The sequence below is a fragment of the Xyrauchen texanus genome, chromosome 19 (assembly GCF_025860055.1).
Source record: "Xyrauchen texanus isolate HMW12.3.18 chromosome 19, RBS_HiC_50CHRs, whole genome shotgun sequence".
In the NCBI taxonomy this organism is placed as follows: Eukaryota; Metazoa; Chordata; class Actinopteri; order Cypriniformes; family Catostomidae; genus Xyrauchen; species Xyrauchen texanus.
The window spans coordinates 28954665-28967237 of record NC_068294.1 but is presented as its reverse complement, the minus strand read 5'-3'; the positions used below and the strand labels follow the sequence as shown (position 1 = coordinate 28967237).

Below are 12573 nucleotides of genomic sequence, written 5' to 3'. Positions count from 1 at the left end.
TTGTGTCCCCCTGTCTTGTTCACTTCTTGTAAATTGTGGAAAAAAGGGAAGGTAAAATGCATAAAAGGGCATAAATGTATTAATTGTAAAATTATTACTATTGCTATACTCCACCAAATTAATTATTTTTGTAACAATACATTGCCAAATACACATTTAAAATGCAGCAATATTTTCTTATAATTTTAGGATATAGGGTCAGCTTGGAAGAAATATTTCCCTGTTCAAATGTTTAATCGTCAGGACATGCTACAACAACCATGTAGGTTAAGCTCTGCAAACTCTAGAAGCTGTTGTTTAATGTACTTTATGTGGCGTTTCAATGGGTGGTTCTTGGTCTTGACTACACTAAAATTGTAGTGCTTATTGCTAGTATGACTCACTGTGGAAAACCTACCAGACACTCCCTAGATGTCAGGCAAAACTTTTTGTCAAATAAAAAATAAAGAATAGCTTGTAGTCTTCACTAGCATTTATAATAAAACAATAGTATATATATATATATGAAAAAATAATATATATTTTATTTATTTTTAAAGAAAAAAGAAGAAAAAAAACTATATATATAGACTATTATTTTCTTTTTTTGGTTCCGCATACATAACAAATTAGTAGGCTTGGAAAGATTTCTGCTCTCTGATAGGACCATAAAAATTATGGTTAAAGGACTACACACCCTACATGTCAAGTGAATTCATACCATGTAGCCTGGGTCTTGTAGTTCTTTACTGACCTCCAGGCAGTTGGACAGTAAGCGAATTAGTTAACAAAAAACAACAACTCCCAACTATACATATGGTGGGAAGTTCTTAGACGGGCAAAGTTGTGTTTATTAAAGTGAAGCGTTCGTAATCTGAAAGCGGAGCCGTGGCAAGTCTGGAGTAATAACCGAGGGATAAGGTATTGGGATAAACTGTTTGCTTTTATATGTATACGTCAGTAATTTGTGAGCTATCTGAAAACACTTTGAAACGCAATGATAGGGCGAGGCGACAATAATAAGCTAGTGTAATATTTGCTTTTATGCTAATCATATGTGTGCATGTTTAAGATTTCACCAAATAAACAACTTCTGGTTCATATTTAGAAAATATTACATAAACAATCTGGAACTTAGCCAGTCTATTCACAAGGTGGTAAAGGAAGTGCCTGCTTTAACTATTAGATTTAAACTAAAGTTGGTTTTAGTAACAATTCAAAGAATGTCTTTAGTGAACGTTTTGAACGCACTGTCTATCACGCTGGCTGCTGGTTGTGGTTGGCATGAGCACGTTCATTTGTTCATGAACTATCATGTTTTACAGAGGGTCGGCCTTTTGTTTCAACAGTCAAGTTTCTGTTAAGTACATGCAAAGCAACTGATTATCTGAAAATGATTATTAAATAATTCTGCAAACATACGGTTTAGTTTAAGAAAACTCAAAAGAGGAATTCCTGACATTTTCCCGCACATTATTCTGTTCCACACCTCTTTAAATAGGTGTTAACTCTGTGCATTTTATTCCTCAAGGTGTTTTGTTTCACCTGTACACACATTTGTGCACAGACTGCTTCATCGTATGCAAATGCTGTTCGTTGCATCCATAGCAGCTTACTCAGAATTAATTCTTGAAATGACTCCACAGCAGTGTTTACTGTACTCATTTGCCCACGAGTGAAAGCAGTCTGAATGATTAAAACAATGGCGACATTCAGATTGGGGAATCTTGTCAGTGGAGAAGAGCATGCTTAAGCCTTTCAGCCAGCTTGCCACATCACAATTTGCAAACAAACCCTTCCCTGCTGGCCAATAGGGCCCGTACTGTCTCTATAATGCCTTCCAGAAATGTGATTTAACATGCTGTCCTTGATATTTCCAAGCTGATAGTAACAAATTAGCTGTAAAGGTCAAACAAATACTGGCATGCACTTGAAAATGAATATGTGAATATTGTTCTTTTCATCCACAGTAAGTCTGTAATATAAGACAGAGGATGCGTAGTGAACCTGGACCGGTCCAGATTGTGACCGTCAATAAGGAGGATCACTCCTTTGACCTGGATACAGAAAAGCTAAGTCGAATTCTGTTGGCACCTGAGGTCCGAGATAAGGATGTGGTGGTGCTGTCGGTCGCTGGCGCCTTTCGAAAAGGGAAAAGTTTCATTTTGGATTTCATGCTCCGATACATGTATAAGAAGGTCAGATGGAAAACCAATACATACAATAATGCATTCAATACATTTAAAGCACATTAAATGATGTGCTGAATTAATGCATGATTTGACTTGGACTATATGAATCAGCTTCCAAACCCTTTTCAAGACTCTTACACGTGATTTTTAAGGAATAATCATTTTCTCACACTTATGCCATCCCAGATGTGTATGACTTTCTTTCTTTTGCAGAACACAAATTAAAATTTTTAGAAGAATATTTTAGCTTTAATTAGGTCCATACAATGTAAGTAAATGGTGGCCTTTCAAGCTCCAAAACATTCATACACGCAGCATAAAAGTAATCCATAAGACTCCAGTGATTTAATCCATGTCTACAGAAGTGATAGAAGTTTGAATGAGAAACAGATGAATATTTAAGTAATTTTTTACTTAAAATCTTCTCTTTTACATTGTGAATGTGGAGATTTATAGTAAAAGAAGGATTTTAATATTGATCTGTTCCTCACCCAAAGTGATTGCATTGCTTCAGAAGACATGCATTTAATCACTGGAGTCTTGTGGATGACAGGCGTAAATTGTAAGGTGTTTTGGCTGACCACATGTGACTGACAATCTGGGATGTAAACAAGGCCTAAGATATTGACTTCCTCTTCCTGCTGCACTGCTCTTGAGGAGGAAACTTCAACATAAAATGTTGTGTTTTCTGTAATTTACATGCCTTCGCTCACCACGTCATTATTTTGTCCCCGCTAGCCTGGTCAGGACTGGCTCGGAGGGGAGAACGAGCCCTTGACAGGGTTCTCCTGGAGAGGAGGCTCAGAGCCAGAGACCACTGGCATCCAGCTATGGAGTGAAGTCTTTGTTGTGCAGAAGAAGGATGGAAGTGAGGTAACATGCACCCAGTGCCAGACAGGTCACTGTTGTCAAATATGTTTGAGATACAAACTTTGAATTAAGAACTTATGAAGTCCTTAATTAACAGAACAGATTGAACAGTATTAATCAGTTTGAGTTTTCTTGAAATGACAGCTTTATGAACGTTATTGTTGTTTGAAACTCTGCATTGCCAGATGTATGTGGACACCATAACACTACACCCATATGTGTTTGCTGTATGCTTAATTTCATGCACCTGCTGGTAATGGATGTAGCTGGGAGTGGCAAACCCATTAATTAGAACTAGAAGATGGGTGTTCAAATGTTTTTGGCCTTGTAATGTCAAAATCTTATCTGGGTTTTCTTGTCCAGTAAGCATTCTGTGCTTGTGCAAGCCCTGATTTCAGGTTTATAGTAAACTTGTTGTGAAATGCTGTCATTTCCTTTCAAAATGTTGTCCTGTGTGATTGTGTATTATTGCATAATGTGTGTTAAGAAACCATCAATGCACTCCGATTCTTGAATCACATCTGTGGTCACTTTTATCTTTTGAGATTGGATAATTGTGTTTCTAAGGTAGAACATATATTCTTTGTAGGTTGCAGTGCTTTTGATGGACACTCAGGGAGCGTTTGATTCTCAGTCGACAGTGAAAGATTGTGCCACTATCTTTGCTCTCAGCACCATGACCAGCTCTGTTCAGGTTTCCTCAACTTTTGTTTTTGTACTTTTTTATACCAATTTACCTAACAGAATCAAAAAGTGAAGGCTGAAAATATGTAAATGCAATTTATTTTCTTATTTATTTTTCTTGCAGATTTATAACCTGTCGCAGAATATTCAGGAAGATGATCTACAGCAACTTCAGGTTAGTCCAGTCACAACTAGTCAAGAATGGAATAATTTCCACCTGAACTTACTCTCACTGAGCACTTTATTAGGAACACTATACTAATAATTGGAAGGGCATCCCTAAGGCCTGCCCCACAATCTGGAAGTGCCCGCCCTGCAGGCAAAACTACTAGCGGTTTAATATGCTACAGCTCCCCTGGTGAGCTGCACTGATGGGACTCATTCCACACAGACCGGCACCGCCGCTCTGTCGTTCCCTTCCCACTATGTGCTTATGTATTACACACACACTGGCCCGCACTCTTGCCGACTTGACCCTACATCTGTGTTACAGTGAGGCACTTACAATGGAAGTCAGTTTATGGGGCCAGTCCATAAACTTTAAAATACTCACTGTTTCAAAATTATAGCCACAAGCCATAGACAATATGCATTTAACGTGATTTTATTGTGATAAAATTGCTCTCTAAACCTTTCTGTGTAAAGTTATAGCCTATTGTACACCTTCATTGCCATGATGATGTAATGTCAACAAACTCTAAAATGAATGTAAAAATTGGGATGTAAACAAATTTACAACTCTAATAATACATGTGTTTTAACAGAAGAATTAATGTAAGTGCTTTTATAAAAGTATAAGCTTAAAATTTCTGCCTTTTTAAACCCTCAAAAACAATTCCCAATTCACTTCTGTTGTAAGTGCTTCACTGTAACCTCAGAGAAAAAGACGGATGAGTTGAACTAATTTTTTATGATCATCAATATTAGGCCACAAATGCTGGCGATTGAGCTTAACTTCTATTGAATTCAGAATATTCCTATAACTCTTTCAGTCATGTTGTACCTACTATATACCTGGATTGTATATTTAAAATGCTTCATATTGTGTTTCTAATTATTTTCTAACTTTGTAGGAGACTAGAGGAACTTAAAACAGTAATTTGTTCTTTGTGTGTTTTTAGCTGTTTACAGAGTATGGCCGACTGGCAATGGATGAAATCTTTCTGAAGCCTTTTCAGGTATGAACAACTCTTGATTTTAACATTGTAGACTAGCTATCTCTCTTAAGTTAAACAGTTTGTTTACATCGGTGTGGCCCTGTAGTGACTCGTGCTCTGTGTCATAATTTGTGTTGCAAAATTTGTGGTTTTCACTTGTCATTCATGTAATTTGCTGAGCACAATTAACTTGGGGCCTCAGACATCCTTCACCCTTTAAAGCCCTTACATAAAATACTGTATGGTACCATAGTACAGTAAAAGTAACAGATGATTATACCATGGTATTGAATATTACCACATTCATATACTATCATAAGGTACTATAAAAAGCCAGTACGAAAGTAGTGCTATCTTTAAAAAAAAAAAACATTTTATCATTTTAACATTTTATCAACATGTTACCATTTCCAAAAAAACACATACTCTTTGGTGTTTTTTATGTTAATAAAATGTAAAGGCTCAGAACAGAACAGTTTTCCCATAATTCTTGGAAACTAATAATGTTTGCTTATCGACCAGACATTTTTGTCTGTGCATGTGTGTGTTAAAGAGAAAAAAGAGAGAACACATAAAACTTTTTCATATTTATGGATTTAAAAAAAAAAATGTCTCCACTCTTTCCATGCCCACAGTCACTAATGTTTTTGATCAGAGACTGGAGTTTCCCTTACGAATACAAATATGGTTTTAAGGGAGGAAGTCATTTCTTGGACAAACGACTGCAGGTATGTGATTAAGAATGACTACAGGTATTTACACCCTTTCTGTTCAGATTTGAGTGTGTATATTTATATCTATCTTGTGGTTGTGCTTAGGTGAAGCAGAGTCAGCATGAGGAGCTTCAGACAGTGAGAGAGCACATTCGCTCCTGTTTCACCTCCATTTCCTGTTTTCTCTTACCACACCCTGGCCTGAAGGTGGCAACAAGCCCTACTTTCAAAGGACAGCTGTGTGGTATTAGACTGTATTCATGTTTTAATACTCACACAGTACACAATTCTTACAATATTCTTACTAGGGATGGGCAGTTCCTGAGTACTCTAATGTGATGGCAATCAATCGAGCATGAAAACAATAATTGCTTGATGTCTTTTTTTTTCAGAACATTTTATACCAGTTAAAAAATTCAGTCAGCAATTTCGTCTACTGTAAATGGTGACTTTCAGTTCTGGGATATAACAAAACTCAAACTGTTTTAAAAAAATATATATATAATTTAAAGGAATATTCCAGGTTCAATGCAAGTTAAGCTCAGTCGACAGAATTTGTGGCATAATGTTTATTTACCACAAAAAAAAAAAAACACATATTTTGACTTTCCCCTCCTTTAAGAAAAGCAAAAATCTGGGTTTCAGTGAGGCACTTACGATGGAAGTGAATGGTGCCAGTATGTAAATGTTAAAATACTCACTATTTCAAAATTATAACCACAAGACATAAAAAATATATGTGTGTTAACATGATTTTAGTGTGATAAAATTGCTTGCTAATCTTTTCTGTGTAAAGTAATATACAATTTTACCACTTTGTTGCCATGACAACAAAATGTCACAACAAAATGTCAACAAACCCTAAATCCCTAAAATTACTGAAACAAAATTCTGATTTAAACAACTTTACAGCTCAAATAATATGTGAGTTTTAACAGAAGAATTAAGAAGTGCTTTTATAAAATATTAAGCTTCACGTTTCTGCCTTTTTTAATCTCCCCAAAAATGGGTCCCAATTACTTCCATAGCAAGTGCCTCACTGTAACTTCAATTTTGCTTTTTTTAAAGAAAAGGACGGATGAGTCGAAATGATTTTTTGTGGTCGTATAGATTGTCACAAATTCTGTCGATTTGAGTTTAACGTGTATTGAACCCGGAATATAACTTTAAAGTACTGGGTTGCTTGATCTGACAAGTAGTTGAGTAGACAAAATGACCAAAATGCCCATTCCTAATTCTAATTTCATATATCCATACTGTCACATTACATATGTTTGTCTAATTGTCAACTATCTTTCTGATTCCTGTGTCCCTCATTCATAGGTTTCATGTCCTTTTTTTTACATTGCATTTTCAGTTTCATCTTTTGTATGCCATTTTTATTTGTTGTTTTTCTCTAATTATTTCTATTCTTGACTCTTTCAGATGTGGCTCCAGAGTTTAAGGAAGAGTTGTCTGTACTCATTCCCAACCTATTGAAGGCTGATGAACTGGCTGTGAAAGAGATCAATGGCAATAAGGTGACCTGCAGGGGCTTGCTAGAATACTTCAAGGTGAGCACATACCTGGCTTTTGAACATAGTGGTCTTATTTCACTGAGCATGCTTCCAATAATTGCTAAACAAAATTTTTAACAGGCTTATATCAAGATATATCAGGGAGAAGACCTTCCACATCCTAAATCCATGCTAGAGGTAAACATAATACATTATTGCTTATATTTATTTTAATATTTCAGATATTTGATATCATATTTTAACTTGTTCAGGCTACAGCAGAGGCCAATAACCTTGCGGCCGTGGCGTCAGCTAAAGACCAGTACTACAAGAATATGGAAAAGGTTTGTATGCTGCCTGGAATTTGTTAAACACTCAACAGGTTTACTCAAAAATATTTGCATGGGTTAAAACATGTTTATCTAATGCTGTACTGTTTTCTCCCCTGAATATCACATCTTTAATGTCTATAAGTAGTGCATTGTAAACACCGTTTTAGTTTTACATAATAGTTTCAAGCAGTCTTTCAGAACTCATACAAAATCTGAGAAGTTTGTTGGAATATAATATACTTGATGCCTTTAACACAACTGCCTTTAAATGGTATATGTGTGACTGCAAAACATCTGTGTACATTTTGTTAGCTTTGATTTTAGATAAAGCATGTAATGCTCACAAATATGCATGGTGTTCGTACCATAGACAAATTGTCAAAATGCAGTTGCAATGGAATTTGATTACTAGGGATGGGACGATATATCGAATTTCAAAATATCACAAATTAAAAAAATAAAGACTCATGATGAGGCAAAACTAAACATTTTGGAATTTGCAACATTGTTTTCTGTCCATGTGATCATAAATGAAATGACCCATCAAACATCATAATATCGCTTTTTTTTTTTTTTTTACTATTACTGCGCTTTTTATCTACACTGTTTTCAGGGATCGCACAAGGTCCTTGAAGTGCTTAAAGTGCTTGAATTTAGCTTTTATAAATGTAAGTACTGGAATACTTGGAAAATGTTCTTGTTTTGATGAAAAGTGCTTGTGATTAAAACAGTCAAATTAAAGTAAAAAGAAATTATCATTTTAATCACAAATTAAAGCTTCTCGTTAATAATCCGGAATACTATTTGTGCAAGTCTGTGACATGCTAGAATGAATGTAAACTCGGTGTTCTTGTAAATTAGCAGCTGTGGCTCAGGTGGTAGAGCGGGTTGTCCATTAATCGCAGGGTTGGCGGTTCGATTCTCGGCCCATACGACTCCACATGCTGAAGTGTCCTTGGGCAAGACACCAAGTTGCTCTCATTAGCAAGCTAGCGCCTTGCATGGCAGCTCTGCCGTCATTGGTGTGTGAATGGGTGAATGAGACGCAGTGTAAAGCGCTTTGAATACCGGTTTTAAAGTACAAAATATACTAGGTTAAAAAGGCACTATATAAGTGCCAACCGTTTCAAACATTGATAGCTCATATAATTATTATATATATATACATCATTTCATGATATAATATTAATTGATAGAATTTAGAATTGTTTTTATTTTTAAAAGTTAAATGTGATTATAATAATGATGACAAACTATTTATTATATACTTTCACATACATTTTCAGGACAGGTTTTGTTAATTTCTATTGCTTGTACTGCACCTGATCAGCCTGAATGTAGCCCACTACTATTGAAGGTTAGGGTTGTGGAGAAAGGTGAATGAGAATTTATTTAAAATTTGAACATTTGTATTGTATATTAAACAACATTATTTTGATGTAAAATTATAATGTGCATTTTGCACAACCAAAAAAATAAACACATTTTGTATCATATATAAAACCGAGTGGTGAGAGACCCATATTTATGGAAGAGGATTAGGGCCAAGCAATAATAAAAAAATAAAACCATCTCGAGAATAAAGTCATTATAATGCGAGATTAAACTCGTTAAATTTCGAGAAAAAAGTCGAAATACAATCTTGAGAATAAACTCATTAAATATCGAGATTAAACTCGTTAAATTTCGAGAAAAAAGTCGAAATACAATCTTGAGAATAAACTCATTAAATATCGAGATTAAACTCGTTAAATTTCGAGAAAAAAGTCGAAATACAATCTTGAGAATAAACTCATTAAATATCGAGATTAAACTCGTTAAATTTCGAGAAAAAAGTCGAAATACAATCTTGAGAATAAACTCATTAAATATCGAGAATAAAGTCATTATAATGCGAGATTAAACTTAACGAGTTTTTTCTCGAAACACAATGACTTTATTCTCGATATTTAATGAGTTTATTCTCAAGATTGTATTTCGACTTTTTTCTCGAAATTTAACGAGTTTAATCTCGCATTATAATGACTTTAATCTCGAGATGGCTTTATTTTTTTTTATTATTGCTTGGCCCTAATCCTCTTCCATACATATTGTCCCATCCCAATATTACCCAAAAATAAAATCCATATAACCTGATTAAACCGGTCTTTTTATTTAATGGCCATTCTAAACATTAATTTCCCCTAACTTTTAGGTCTGTGGTGGAGATCTTCCATATGTTGCTCCTGACTCACTGGAGGAGAAGCACCGTTTCCTCTTGCAAGAGGCCCTCCATCTCTTTTCTAGCACTAAGAAGATGGGTGGGAGGGATTTCTGTCACCGTTACCAGGAACAGTTGGAAAAAGAGCTGAAGGAGCTGTGGGAGTCTTTCAGCAAGCACAATGAGGTAATGTGAAAAATCTGTGAGAGACAGATTTTGAAACAGACCCGTTTGATTGTTCAGGATTACATTAGGTATAAGTCATTTTTGATGTTCTTGTTTTCTTTTCAGTCAAAGAATGTTTTTAGTGCTTTCCGGACACCTGCAGTGCTTTTTGTCCTGGTTTGCCTCCTGTATGTGCTGTCTGGAATCTTGCTTTTTATTGGCCTGGGAACAATATCCTGTGCATGTGACTGGGTACTTGGTCTAGCCATGATTGCTATGCTGACGTGGGCCTTTATCCGTTACTCTGGCCAATACAGAGGAGTAGGCACAGCCATAGACCGGGCGGCTGGAGTCTTACTGGAGCAGGTAAATGGATTTAAAACTCCATCTGGAAAAAATAGAGATCAAAAATGCATTTATTAGAGGTTAGACATTCTTTAAAATAATATTCTGGGTTTAATACAATATTAGTGGCATAATGTTGATTGCCACAAAAAATTGTTTTGACATGTCCCTCCTTTACTTTGAAAAAAGCAGAAATCAAAGTTGGCTATAACTTTACACAGAAAGGTTTAGTAAGCGATTTTATGACACTAAAATCATATAAACAATATGCATGTTAACGTCTTGTGGCTATACTTTTTAAACAGTGAGTGTTTTTTACAGATTAACTTCCATTGTAAATTCCTCACTGTAACCTAGAAAGGAGGGATGAGTCTAAAATATTTTGTGTTGCAATCAACATTATGCCACAAATGCTGTCGATTGAGCTTAACTTATATCGAATCCAGAATATTCCTTTAAGACATTTTTTCATCTTTTATTTCCAGGCCACAGATGTGGTAAACAAGACAAGAGGCCAGGGTCAGATGGCTGCAGAACAGAAGAAAAAAAGATAGCTTCTCAGGCAAACCTGAAGATGCCAGAACAAGATGTAAACTGCACAGACGTGACCAATAATATACCAAATAACGCACATCTCCAAACATTGTACTTAAATATCTTCTTCTAATGCAGGTCGACTGATTTTGTCAAAATGTCATCAACTGAATTTTAAAATATCAATACAAACACATAAGGCCAAAAATCACAAACCAGCAGTTTTTCAGGGACAGGTATGAATTTAGCACAATGGCTAAACTCTTCACACAGCTGCATTAACATGTTGTTCAATGCAAACAGCCAAAGACTTCTGTTAGGTCAAACTCCTTTCATTGCAGGTCATCGTCATGTAACTTTATTGGATAGCACTTTCTATATTCTGTTTATTTTCTTTAGCCAGGAAATCCTTTGCACAATGCCATTATTGCATTAAGCTTGATATAATGTTTAGTATCAAATATGTAACGACACTGTTACATGACTGTTTGTAAGAGCTTTGTTCTACATGTATATCTTTTTACCAAAATGTGCATTCCATTATTCCATAATATATAAAGTTGTATCACTTGTATTGGGTTGCATACATACTATTCCATCCCAATATTATTGAGCACTAGACTGGTGCTGTACACCTCTTAACTGTTTTTGAGTGTTCAATACCATCCTGACACATTCTTGAAGATAGACTGAACATTTTGATAGAAAAGACAATATTTAACAGTGTCTTATAAAATGTTTAGTCCATGTACTATAAGCATTTTCTAATACTGAGAGGTTCTGCATTTTTTTTTAATACTTGCATATCATGTTAGTAAACCTGTTGGTTTGTTTCTGTTTTTGGAGTAGTCCTGTTGTACTTTGGTTATTGACAAATATATCTAAAGATTTCTCCCAGATTTACAATGAAAATATGCATATCATGGACCCAAGGCATGCCAGTCACCTGTCTGTATGTTACATTGTTTTTTGTTGCATTCCATGGCACCAGAGCCTTAAATGCTGTTCACCTTATCAATTGAGTGGACTTTACCTAAACGGACCTACTGGGGATCATCCTGTCCCCTTTGTATATCATTTTACTGTTCTATACACTTTATATATTCCTAGAATAAAGCTCTTAAGCATGCAACATACTGATGGGTCTCGTTTTATCCAGGCACTACCGAAAAGTACAATTTGTTGAACACTATTTTAAAACACTAGATGTCAGCACTGATAACAAGTTTGACAAGATTTATGTGAAGACCATTTGGTTACATGGCCACATTTAGACAGTCATTCATTTATGAATATATATAAGCCAGTAAACTATCTTAAATCCATATATTAGTTGCGAATTGTAAATAAAGACTAATCTATTCCATTCGGTCGGCAGAGCATGTTCTTCCCCTTTGCAGTTTCATTATTCTCTGCTGCATAAAAACGCTCCCTCTAGCGCGTGCTGTGTGAATTTTTCCTATAGAATTGAAATGTCCTTGTTTCCTTATATGGCGATCCGAGTCGCGAACCGCCTGATGTGCGCGGCTTTGGCTGATGCGCGTGCACGACAGTCACCATTTGCTTCCTTATTTGGAAGCGAGTTAAGCGAACCTTAAAAAGGGGCAGAGACAAACACAAAGGGTTCTCAGCAGCGTGCCATGAGAGCTACTAACGAATATTGCTGCGGGGTGTATGCAATTTCAGTGCAACAGCAGAATTATGTTTTATGGGGTATGTTATAACAAGACATTCCACCATATAACGATAAAAAAAAACACCTCTCCACCTCCCCAAGCATTTATATTTATTTATTAATGTAACTGGGTCGTATTCAATGAAAGTGTGTAATTGACACTCCTTTTGCTGTTTAATTATCTTTTAATTTTAATTTAACACATCAGACTACTCAACAGAAATATTCAAA

General features: G+C 35.5%; 1 protein-coding gene across 1 annotated transcript; it reads left to right on the top strand.

Moving 5' to 3' along the window:
* The first annotated feature begins 762 nt into the window (after positions 1-762).
* Positions 763-11961, top strand: LOC127660171 (atlastin-3-like). Its single transcript, XM_052150280.1, has 14 exons — positions 763-900; positions 1950-2177; positions 2910-3044; positions 3631-3735; positions 3850-3900; positions 4847-4903; positions 5518-5610; positions 5701-5839; positions 7021-7148; positions 7233-7289; positions 7364-7435; positions 9618-9809; positions 9915-10154; positions 10619-11961. The coding sequence occupies exons 2-14, from the start codon at positions 1974-1976 to the stop codon at positions 10685-10687; spliced, it is 1542 nt and encodes a 513-aa protein (XP_052006240.1). The 5' UTR covers positions 763-900; positions 1950-1973; the 3' UTR covers positions 10688-11961.
* The last annotated feature ends 612 nt before the right edge of the window (positions 11962-12573 follow it).

What these genes read in the sequence shown, in the direction of transcription:
- LOC127660171 (XM_052150280.1), top strand. Translation starts at nt 1,974, where the DNA reads ATGCGTAGTGAACCTGGACCGGTCCAGATTGTGACCGTCAATAAGGAG. An exon ending in CCATGACCAGCTCTGTTCAG is followed by an intron (nt 3,736 to 3,849) that starts GTTTCCTCAACT and finishes TTTTTCTTGCAG; the next exon opens with ATTTATAACCTGTCGCAGAA. An exon ending in ACTACAAGAATATGGAAAAG is followed by an intron (nt 7,436 to 9,617) that starts GTTTGTATGCTG and finishes CCTAACTTTTAG; the next exon opens with GTCTGTGGTGGAGATCTTCC.